Source organism: Bufo gargarizans, chromosome 3 (genome assembly GCF_014858855.1).
Source record: "Bufo gargarizans isolate SCDJY-AF-19 chromosome 3, ASM1485885v1, whole genome shotgun sequence".
NCBI lineage: Eukaryota > Metazoa > Chordata > Amphibia > Anura > Bufonidae > Bufo > Bufo gargarizans.
The window spans coordinates 26,199,818-26,211,945 of NC_058082.1; the positions used below are offsets into that span (position 1 = coordinate 26,199,818).

A 12,128-nucleotide genomic window follows, 5' to 3' on the forward strand; every position below is an offset into this window, starting at 1 on the left:
TGGACTTGTCGTGTGCAGTACTACTCATGTATTACTGCAGAATAGTCCAGAATCATGAAAGTTGATAAAGTCCTTCTTTGTAAATAGACATAAATCACTCACTTTAGACTTGTTTTGACCTTTTTCCGGTACCTGATGTCATGTGCTCACCTGGTTGCGCTCCTGTGACGAGTCCGGCTCTATCGCTGCGGCAATCAGGCCTGCTGACAGTGGAGCTGGTCTGCTTATCAGGGAGCAAGGCTGCTGGGTCAGTCGGGTATTTAAACAGGCAACCACCAGCCACAGGTGCCTGTGATGTGGTCTTCTTGCCTCAAACAAACACTTAGGGTGCATTCACACGACCGTGACGTGTTTTGCGATGAGCAAATTGTGGATCCACAAAACACGGATACCGGCCATGTGCGTTCCACATTTTGCAGAACGCACAGGGCCGGTGCTATAAAGAAAATGCCTATTCTTGTCCGACAAGAATAAGACATGCTCTATATTTTTTGCAAGGCTGCGGTACGTAACAATGGATGCGCACAGCACACCGTATGTTGTACGCATTTTTGCGGCCTCATAGAAATGAATACAGTCGTGTGACTCAACCCTTAGTTTGTGATTGGATTAGTTTGGATTCCTGGACTTTTTGACCCTCTTCCTGTTAGTGATGTTGCTTCTGACTACTCATTTAGACATTAGCTCCTGGTTTTGACCCTGCTTAGTATATTCATTTGCGTTTGTTTTTCCTTGATTCTGATGGTGTTCTTTGGTATTGACTGACTTCTCCTTTTTGTCTCCCCTAAGTAGGTCCGGCGTACTTAGGTCATGGACCGTCGCCCAGTTGGGAGCTGCCGTTTAGGGTGAATCGTCCAAGTAGGTAGGGACAGTGGTGTCCGTGGAGGTCAGGTCTGCACTATTCCCTACCTTACGTGACACCCAATGCCTCAGGGGGGTGTAACTTCTTTACATGGTGAAGATCTGGTATTCGTGAGCGTCAGCTCAGCAGACTTCAGCCCCGAACTACAGTTCTCCGAGTGTAATTTTCTTGCCTGGTTAGTGGCTGCCCAGTACACTAAATAAATCAGCGGGTCTAGATCACGTGATAGATGCAGCGGAAAATGGGAGATCGTTGACATGACCAAAATCGGAATCACCGGATCAGTGAGTTCATTGAAAATAAAGAATATTATAAATATGTATAACTTTCATAGTTAGTTTGGGGAATGTACCTTTGTAAGGGTGAACAATTTTCAAGGGTATCTGTCAGCAGATTTGCACCTATGAAACTGTCTGTTAATCCTAGAGGCTCTGATTCTCTCCTGAGCCCTCTGCACTTTGAATGACAGGGCAAGGTGTGATATTTACACTGCCTGGCCCTGTCAAAGTCCAGAGGGCGTGGGATCTGCAAAGAGAGCTGAGCCTCTAGGTGTAAGGGCAACGCCCCCGTTGCTCCTAGAGGCTCATTTGTATATATTAAAACTTCATTTTTCTCAGCAATGTGGACACATATGGACACATATGGACATGGGACCAACACAGATGCTTTGAGCTGCCAAGTGCACATGTAACAGGTCAGCCAGTGTCATATAAAATAAAGGGCAGAATGTGTTAAAAAAAAGAATTATTACTTGTTGATCCTCCCGCTACTGCTGACTTCCAACATTTAATGGGTCCAATGATGACATTTCCTGCCATGTAACTGTGGGTCGAGTTGGGACCATGACGTGGAAGGAGCAGGGACCTGGTAAATGTCAGCAGCAGGGTATCAGTGAGGTGAGTAATGATCCTTTTTTTTTTAACCTATTCTGCTTCATGTATAAAAAAATGTAATCCTGGTACCTTAAGTCTCGCCATATCTGTATATCAGCTAAAAGGGGGCAGAATATCGTTCCTTCTTCCAAACATATTATTTGACATCTATTATTAGTTGAAGAGGTAGCCCCCTCCACCTTATTGCTGCTATTTGTTCTACTAGAGCCTAGGGAAATTGTATAGTTATGGAAATTGTCACCGCTCCAGACACATATCTACTTTATTAAATCCCTAGCAGAAGGACCCGGCTTTGCTCGGGTATATTTCATCTATTTAATTTAATGTTTCTGTGTGTGGTTAAAAGATATCGACAGTATCCCCCATAACAGTGACCTCTACAGCAGCCCGTCCCTTTAACAGTGAACTCCACAGTCCCCCACCCCTTAACACTGACCCCCCCACCTTAAAATGGGACTTCCACAGCAGACCATTCCCTTAACTTTAACCTTCCCAGCAGCCCGCCCCTTTAACAGCGAGTTTCACAGCACCCCACCCCCTTGACAGTGACCTCCTCAGGGGCCCGCCTCCTTAACAGTGACCTCCACAGTCCCCTGCTTCTTTAACAGTGATCTCACAGTACCCTACTGCCTTAACAGAGAACTCCACAGCAGTTGTCCCTGCTCCCTTAACAGGGACCTCCACAGTGTCCGCCCCTTTAACAAGGCACTCCACAGAGGCCTGCCCCCTTAACAGTAACATCCAGAGTGAACGCCTCTTTAACAGTGACCTCCACAGTGCCCGCCCCTTTAACAGTGACCTCCACAGCGCCCTGCCCCTTTAATGCTAGGGCTACACGACGACATGTGTTGCCCAACATTTTGTCTCAACAATTTTTATAATGATAGTTTATGGTGTTGCACTGCGACATGTGACATGCTGCGACTGAGACACGACAGTTGCAAAAAATCCATCCAAGATGGATTTTTCTGTGACTGTCGCAGTGCAAAACCATAGACTATCATTATAAAAAGTGTAGCAGTGTAGTTGTGCCCTATGTGTTGTGCTACTTATTGTCGTCGTGTAGCCCTAGCCTAAAGCTGACCTACAGAAGTGAAGAAAAATGGCTGGGTTGTTATGGAAACCTGGAGTAAAACTGTGTGTATGTGGAGACTAAGGGCCTGCGAGCTTCTATTGGCTGATAAAGGACATGTGACTGTGTGTATGGCAGATAGGATATGAAGAGAAAGACTTGCAGGCTTGTATTGGCTAATGCAGGTCATTTTTTGGGAATATCTCAGGAACGGTACGTCCTAGAGAGCTGAGACACCACATGATTTCTTTCCAGGTAGCCAGGGATGTGTATACCAGCTTTCGTTGAAATCGATGGTTGCGTTTTTGAGTGATTGCGGAACATACGTCCTTCTTTATATATATAGATTGCATTCCCCAAGAAATAATATTTTCTTACAACTCTGTGTTGTGTGTTTCCTCTGTTATTCCTCCTGGAAATCTATGAACAAACTAACAACTGGGTGTCACCATTCCACTGTGACCGTAGACGCCCTAGCACAGTCAGCACTGACTGGACAGTGTCATAGTGTGTAAGGACACAAGGGAAAGGGTAAGGCCCAGCTGCCTTCTTTTTCCAGAAGGGATAACAGAGGAACAGCTCAATGCGGTGTTCTAAGAATAGATGCTTCAGAATTGTTATTTCATTAGGAATGCGAACAGACATGTCAGGACTGGTGACGGGTCCTCTTTAAGTGTCTCGTTAGTAGAAGACGACTTCTGCAGACTGACAAAGTTGTCTTCCTGTCTCATAGTGACTCCAACATAAAAGCCGTGTCTTCCAAGTCCCTGCTTCTGCTTCATACGGGACTGGATAGTGACTTTTATATTTGAGATACCGGGTCCCCGGGGTAAACTCTCATCCTCTGCATACAATCACAATTAAACAAATCATTCAAAGCAGGGAGGACGCCCGGCTCATCTAACTGCTATGAGCAGCGCCGAGAGCGTGTTACTTACTCATCAGGAATTTTAATGAGGTTTTATAGAAGGTAACGCGTCTTATTATAGTGTCAGAAGAAAACCTCTAATGCATAGCTCAGGAAGCGGGACCACAATACGCACAGTACCTGCCAGAGGAAAAGCTCACCGTAACCCATTGACGGCCACATTATGTATAAAGACCACCAGGCATTCTTTTTTGACAAATGTAAAATGATATTTTGATTTATTTAATAAATTATCTTTACAGGGGTTGGAGCAATTAAATGAAAAATATCTGTCTGCCAGTCACCACCACTAGGGGGAGCTTAATAAGCCGTGATTCAGTCCTTTTGAGGTGAGCTCCCCCTAGTGGGGGAAGAAGGCAGTCAAAATGTTATCCTCTTAGGCAGGGGTGCACAATTTTTTCTAGTCCGGGGGCCACACTGGACCAATCTGAAGGGCCGCAATAAGGCTAGGACTACACAGTGAAGTGTATCACGTCTCTTGCTGTTGAGTGACTACTTTAAAACTTGAAAACAGCCACACTGCAGAAAGGTCACAGGCAAATCACACGCTCACTCCGCCTGCATCGCGGTCTGCGCTCAAATGACCTGATAGGTCATCAATATGATAATCCCGGATAACCCCTTTAAAGGGGCATTACCATTTGGGACATTAATGGCATGTCATAAGTATATGTCCTAAATGTCTGACCGGTTCAGGTTCCACTTCCAGGACTCTTAACTATTGGGATGATGAGGTTCCCTTCTCCACCAGTGGGTGTTATAGTAACTGCTTAACATTTCACATCTACACGTATAAACTACAATGGAGAGAGCTGCAGCAGACATAGACGTCCACCTCTAACTCATCTACTGCTTTATGGCATGCCAAATAGGGGGCCAATGCACTCCCATTCTCCCGATATATGAGGGTCCTAAAGATGGGTATGAAGTGCACCAGCAGTACTTGCCTGTCCCCGCTCCTCAGCTGCACACTACTCATTTTCCCTTTGACATGGCCAGACACAAACAACATGCTTCTCTGTGTGTAGATCAGGCATGCTCAACCTGCGGCCCTCCAGCTGTTGCAAAACTACAACTCCCAGCATGCCCGATCAGCCTACAGCAGGGTATTGTGGGAGTTGTAGTTTTACAACAGCTGGAGGGCCGCAGGTTGAGCATGCCTGGTGTAGATGGTTGAGGGCTGCACAGAATGGCATCCTGGGTCGCACGTGGCCTCTGGGCCACAGGTTGTGCACCCCTGCTATTAAGGGGTTGTCCTAAGATTGAAAGTGATCACCTATTTACAACACAGGGCATAAGTGTCTGATAGGTGCAGGGGTCAACCACTGAGACCACCGTCAATCATGAGAACGGGTTCCTGCATCCCTTGTTTGAATGGAGTGACAGTCGTTCATGCGCTCTAAGTCTATGGGATTGTCAAAGAGAAGCAGAGTACAGTGCTGGGCGATCTCCAGCATAGTTTGAATGGAGAGGCAGCGTTCCTCATCGATCAGCTCTTTCAGAAGGCACTCCCGTGAGCGCCGCAGCCTTCTCGCAGCATACCCTAGGCCAGCGGCGTCATCTTCATTGGTCACATGGCCCAGGCGCGGCTCAGTCCTATGAGCTGAGCCGCGATTCCAAGAACGCTATACAATGTACGGCGCTGTGCTTAGTAAGCTGTGAGGAGGCAACAGTGCTCACAAGGGCGCTGGTGCCTTCTCATACAGCTGATCGGTGGGGGTCACAGGTGTTGGACCCCCATTGATCAAATAATGGATAGGTCATCTGTTATGGTCGGAAAACCCCTTTATTGAGGGCAATGACTGTGGTTCGCAGTGATTTGTGTACCCACTTTTGGTGAAAGCTGGGAACAAGATGGCATTCTTTGGTGGTTTTTATAACTCCGCACATACTGATTGCACGTCTTCAGGAAATACGCACCAGCTGAACTTCGGGGTTCACATGTTGCTGCAGAGCCCGCAGGAACGAAACCGAGCTGTCTTCTACTTGTACTCTACAAGACAGAAACACAACAGCATTGGCGATAAGGACTGGCGGTAAAGACTGGCATATGTACTAACATACATCCAAAAGCTGACAATGGAAATCCTGTCCAGAGCATTCAAGAACATGCCGTCATCATCATCGATTCCTACCATCTTCTCTGCACTGACCACAAGAACAAGGTGGCTAATGGTCAGCCAGCACCTTCCTACATCAGGCCCCATGTAGGCCCCAGTCACCCCACAATGCTCCTCTGTGGTTGCTGCAGCATGTAGCACAACCATAATACAATATACCGGTCTGCGGGGACCCACCTGCAATCATGATCCTCAATACATATCTCCCAATATTTAAAGAGGAGCTGCCACCTCTCCTGACATGGAAGTTTTAGTAACCACTAGCATTTTTATGACTCCAAGTTGTGCCATTCCTCTATTATTCCTGCTTAAAAGTTTACAAATAAATTGCCAGCAGTCTGCCATAAAGGTACTGCTGGGTGTTGTGGTTGGTGTGTTGGGTTCTGTTCAATCAGTGCTGCTGGTGTCAGACTGTGCAGTCGCAGGTAATTCAGTAATAACTTCTAGTAGAAATAACAGAGGAATGGCACAACATAGTCATAAGAATAAATGCTTCAGAATTGTTATTACATGGGGAATGCAAGTAGTTACTAAGACAGACGTGTCAGGAGAGGTGAGAGGTCCTCTTTAATGTAACCGTAATACCCCTTTAAGTTTGGATTAGTTGAAGAGGTCCCGGTACTGTGGCTGTAATAATGTATATACACAGTCTGCAGTCTGTTTCCTTCACTTGCCACTAGAGGGAGCCCCTCACCAGTAATATGTTTAGTACTAGTTTATATATAAATCGGTTCCAGTTTGCAGCCCTTTTATGTACTGGGTGCTCCAAAGGAGTGATAAGACCGGAGAGCGTTATCTCGGTGACCCGTGCATACACCTTACAGTCTTAATGGGTGTATTATTATCACAGTGACCTTTGAGCACAAACAGCAGCCCAGCTCAGGACATGACCAGGAACAATACACAGCCATATCATCCTATACTGCCATGTGTGCGCTGAGAGAATATTACCGGGTATGTAGTGCAGCCACCACAGGGACAACGCTTGTTATCAGCGCCGGGCACTAAACACCGAGCAATCAGATAATCTGATCACACGACTGCCAGGGCCATACGCTGAGAGGATTTCCAAATGTATACCGCCAATGGAAGACTGCGACGTATGACGCTGTATGGGCACACAGTGGTATATTTCGCACATAGGCTCCCATGTTAGACAGGTTAAAAAAAGACATGGGTTCATCAAGTCCAACCTTCCTCAGATCAATAACACGACAATGTTAGATTAACCGTTTGCTTACCGCCATACGACTATAGACGTCATGGCGGTAAGCTCTCAACTGTAACCCAATGTATAAAAGCACCGGGTAACATTGCGATCAGCTGTCCTCGTGGCACTGCAGATCTCTGCGACCGAGCTGTCCCTGTCCCTAGAGAGCTGCGGTCACAGTAAGCATCCCGGAGACCAGAAGAAGTGGTCTCCCTGTGTGGCATCACTGCGATCTACCGCACTTGATGTTAGCTTTGCCGGCTGTAAAATGAATTGCAAGCCTGCAGTCTGTGAATTAATCCCTTCTTGCCCTGACTGTGGGGTTAAAAACTGAAAAATAAAATAAAAAGAATAAAAATATTAATCAAAAGTGAAAAAAAAACAAAAAACTTTATAGCTAGCAATAGTATAGCAGACTACATACACACATTCCCCCATCCCCCCTTTTTGTTCATTAAAAATAAAATATATTTATTAGTTTTAGCAATAGTATAAGTGGACTTTGTGTGTGTCGGTTAACCCCTCAGCATCTGAATTCTCTTCTTCAGACGTGGACCTCTCCGACAGAGAGGCTACTATTAAAGGTGACAGGACTGGCCCTAAGAAGGAATCAGGGAATTATAAGAAACAGATGGAGGAGATGGGAAAGGGATTCCAGTGTGGGGGGTGGTGGACATCAAGGTACCTCCTTCATCAGCATCTTCCTCTGCAGTGGTGCCCTCAGCAATCAGTTTCTACTCCCCCTTCATCTTCTTTTTTATCACAGGGTCAAGCCCCATACCAACTACGAGGCAGACCCAAGTAAAAGAAACTCCAATAAGAAGTGAGGGTTTGCAGGTAATAAACCTCTCCTCACGCAATCTGAATGAGGCAGAGATTTCCGTTTTAAAGAAAGGACTATCGTTTGTTCCCACACAGATTTTAAGGTATTCACATGGGTCAGAAATCTTGACCTTTTCTGTAGAAAATTCAGATGGAGGAAGTTTTTTGATGTTACCAACAAAGAGTGCTATGAGAAGCTAGGGATACAGGATAGCGAAGTAGCAGATCTAGCACTATTGATGAAACTTTGGGAGGAAGGCTCTAGGAGACCAGGTGAGGGCCCCTTTAACAAGCTTAGCCTAAAAAGCACTAAGACGCCCCCTCCATCGAGCTACGAGTATATAGAGATTTTTCAACAATTAGTAACTTCAGAACTCCAGAGGTTCAGGGTTCCCCCCTTCATATCGTAGGAATCTGTCAGAACTGGAAGCTTTGAGAACATTGGAAAGTGATTATCAAACCATCAGATAAGGGTGGAAACCTTGTCATTATGGATCAAGACAAATATTGTAGAAAGTGTTTGGATCTCCTTAAGCACAGAAATGGTTATCAGGTATTACAACATGACCCTACAGATATTTTTCAGGGGGATCTCCGGTCCATTCTTAAATCTGGTCTAGAGAAAAGGGTCATTAGCGAGGCAGAATACCATTTTATGTTACCTATTACACCACAAATCGCCACCTTTTATGGACTCCCCAAAGTCCACAAAGGGACGAGTCCTTTAAAAGGTCGCCCGATTGTATCATGGGTGAATTCCCTAACACAAAACCGTGAGCTATATCTGGATCTGCATCGTATACGAGGGACACAATGAACTTCTTGAATAAAATAGAAACGTTGGTGCTTGATCCCTCCTGTCTACTTGCCAGTATTGATGTTGAATCCTTGTATAGTAGTATCCCGCATAACAAAGGACTCCTGGTAGTAGCACACTATCTTAGTACATGAGGGACATTTTTTAATGCCCACAACCATTTTGTTATGACCTTGCTCGAGTTCACTCTGAAGCACAATTTCTTCTTGTTCAATGGGCGGTTCTACCACCAGCTCAGGGGGCTGGCGATGGGGTGCCACTGTGCCCCCACGTATGCCAACCTCTTCCTGGGCTGGTGGGAGGACAATATAGTTTTTCCCGGCCACAGGACATGGTGGAACGAGAAGATAACCTTTTGGACAAGGTATATAGATCATGTTTTCTCTCCCTTCCCGAGTATAACATACCGTAGGGGCAGGAGCCTCAGGGATCGACTGGTACATAGCCACTATGTCCCTCCTGTGGCACCTGGGACGTGGCTGGACCGCCTGTGCGTTCATTTCTGTGTCTAAAACAATCACATGCTCAGCCACTAACAACATTTTCACCATTCGGGATTTTGTTAATTGTAAAGGGGTCATCTATATTTGTCAGTGACCCTGCCCCAAGGATTATATCGGGAAAACATTCAAAGAACTTAGAAAAAGGATATGAGAGCATGTAAATGATGTCAGGAAGAAAAATATCACGTCAGTTGCCATTCACGTCAATGAATATCATGGAGGGAACCCACAAGTCCTAAAATTCTCAGCTCTGAAACTTGTCCCTCTCTCCCCCAGGAAGGGAGATTGGGACAAGAAAATTCTCGAGAGAGAGGCCAAATGGATATATAGATGTAGATCACGGTCACTCTCTGGCCTTAATGCGAGGCTGACTTTCACCTGTTTCATTTAATATTTTATTGGATCTGAGGACTTTGGAGTTTGCTTCTTACTGGGTCTCCAATTATGGGATATCGCTGATAGTCGTAACTGGTCATGAATGCAAAAAGCATTCATATGAACGCATTTCAGGGTGATAATAATCTGAGGCCCCCCTAGTGTGTTTTCTTTTCAACCTGATTATTTGTATCTAGTTTAATGTTCAGGCGAGCTACAACTGTAGTACGTGCTTTCTAGATGCGGTACTATTATGAGGCCTTTTTTTTGTATGTAGGGAGGCATAGTTCCTTTCAGCATAGGATATAGCTCCCCTGTACATATGGGCATAATATAATGGTGCATGGTATTTAAGTAATTGCGGTTGCCCCTCCCCTCCTTGCTACATCGCTCCTCCTTTTGTTCTCTTTGGTTTAGGCCGATAGTGGTCTGCATGCGGGGCGTGTCTCTAGAGTATGGAAGCAAACTGAGCCTCCTAGAACGCTCCTCCCCGTCTGTATCTCGGCAAAGTTGGAGCGCATGCGGGACATCAAACCGGAAGTGACGCGTGCGTTCCACGAGATCAGAAGTGGAGGCACGGCGTGCGCTCCATAGATCGGAAGCGCCGTCATCTCCGCTGTGGGACGCGCACGGCCGCCGCCATTTAAACTTCCATAGCACTAACATGCCTCACCGATGACTTGGCAAGAGGCAGTCAGCACTTGAAGGGGGCACATCACTTTTGTAAGTTTATAACTTTGTCAGATATGTTTCCACCTTGCGTAGGTATTTAGTTAGTAGACGTATATTTGTCTTCTATTTATAGGTGGCATTTCTTCCCTATAAAAGTGAGGAATCTGTGATGTCATCGGCTGCTTTTGGTGTACTCAGCTTCTATCATAAGGTTTGCCTTTTTTGTATTATTATCCATGGATGAAGTATGTTACCGATTTGATTTATATGTACTCAGCTACTTTCTTTATATGTACTCAACTATGATCAACCCCCTGAGGAACCCAGTAAGGGGTAAACGCGTCGGGGTGTAATTATCAACCAATTATTATCAAGGGATATTTTGTCACTCTCTTTGTATAGGGCCTCCTAGGGTCAGTTAGGGCAGGTACGAGGACAGGGAAATCCCACCATCAGGGATTGTCCCTGGGCACAGGCATAGTTAGGGCTTGTACAAGGAGAGTTTTTCCTCTTTTTCTCCCCTGCACTAATATTATTGCCCCAGGCCTCTCATTTCTGTCACTGGTATTGCCCTAGGTATTGCCCCTATCTAAGCTACTCACACATTCCATTACTGGAACTATCCAGTGGATGTCACATGCTCAGTGGTAGTTAGGCCATATCTTTGCCTTTGTTTATTGAATTATATCCGTCTTGGTATATAGGGAGTTTTTTTTTCTTTTCTCTATTAAAAGTTAAGTCTTAAGGGTCCTAAAATAATTTTGCTTGATGTTTTAGCACTTTCTTCAGAAGGACATTGGAAATATCTTTGAAGCGGTTACTACCTCTTGGGGTAGGGCCTTCCATAGTGTGTCTGCTCTAACTATAAAGAGTCCTTTCCGGTACTGAAGTATGAACCGCCTTTCCTCCACATGTAATGAATGTCCCCTGGTCCTCTGTAAAGTCCTCGGGATGAATAAATCCTGTTCCGGTTCTTTGTACTGACCACAAATGTACAGGTGAAACTCGAAAAATTTGAATATTGCGCAAAAGTCCATTTATTTCAGTAATGCAAATTAAAAGGAATTGCATTAATGCAGCTTAAAATTAGAATTTTGTGAAAAGGTTTAATATTCTAGGCTCAATGTGTCGCACTCTAGTCAGCTAATTAACCCATACCCCCTGAGCAAAGGGGACCTGAGATTGTGACTTTGGGGTTTCATAAGCTGTAAGCCATAATCATCCAAATTATAACAAATAAAGGCTTGAAATATCTCGCTTTGCCTGTAATGAGTCTCATATGTTAGTTTCACATTTTAAGTCAAGAGGTTAGATGTAAGTCAATAGAAAATTATAAAATGCATTACATTTTTTTTTTTTTTAGGTCCATGACATTTTTTTCAAAGCACACATTACTCTGGGTATGGCAGCATGGCTAAAATGTGTGAATAAAAAATGCCATAAAAAAAAAAAAAAAAAAAATGCCACAGAAGAATTAGGTGTGAAGGAGGCCCTACAGTGATTTAGGGTCTGGTCTGGAGTCTGATGTCGACCCCACCCCATTCTAAATTTGGCATTGTGTTACCGCTATGTCCATACCCTTCACCCCCCTCCTTGGTGGGTACAGCTGCTGGAGCTCTCATCTGCCTTCTTCTGCTCTCTCTACAGTGGTCCATTCCATCTTGCTGCTCCCTCCTGATGGCTCTGGCTGCCTCTTGCTTGCTCTCACCAACTGCAAGGTGTGCATGATCTCTGACTCTTAAAGGGTTAGTGTGGACACCTTAATCTTCCCCTTGGCCAACTCAACTCCCTTTCTCTGGAAGGGTGCCTCAAGCTATAGGTTCAAGTTAGCCAGTTTCCAGCAAAAACTACTTT

The 12,128-nt window shown here is 45.1% G+C and overlaps 1 protein-coding gene across 1 annotated transcript in view; it reads right to left on the reverse strand.

The window, feature by feature from the left end:
* The window catches only part of PIWIL4 (piwi like RNA-mediated gene silencing 4), an 86,956-nt gene that overhangs the window by 35,456 nt on the left and 39,372 nt on the right, over window positions 1-12,128 (reverse strand). The window contains exon 9 of the mRNA XM_044286716.1: window positions 5,676-5,748. Coding sequence (XP_044142651.1) covers window positions 5,676-5,748 — 73 coding nt within the window. The remainder of the gene's footprint in view (window positions 1-5,675; window positions 5,749-12,128) is intronic.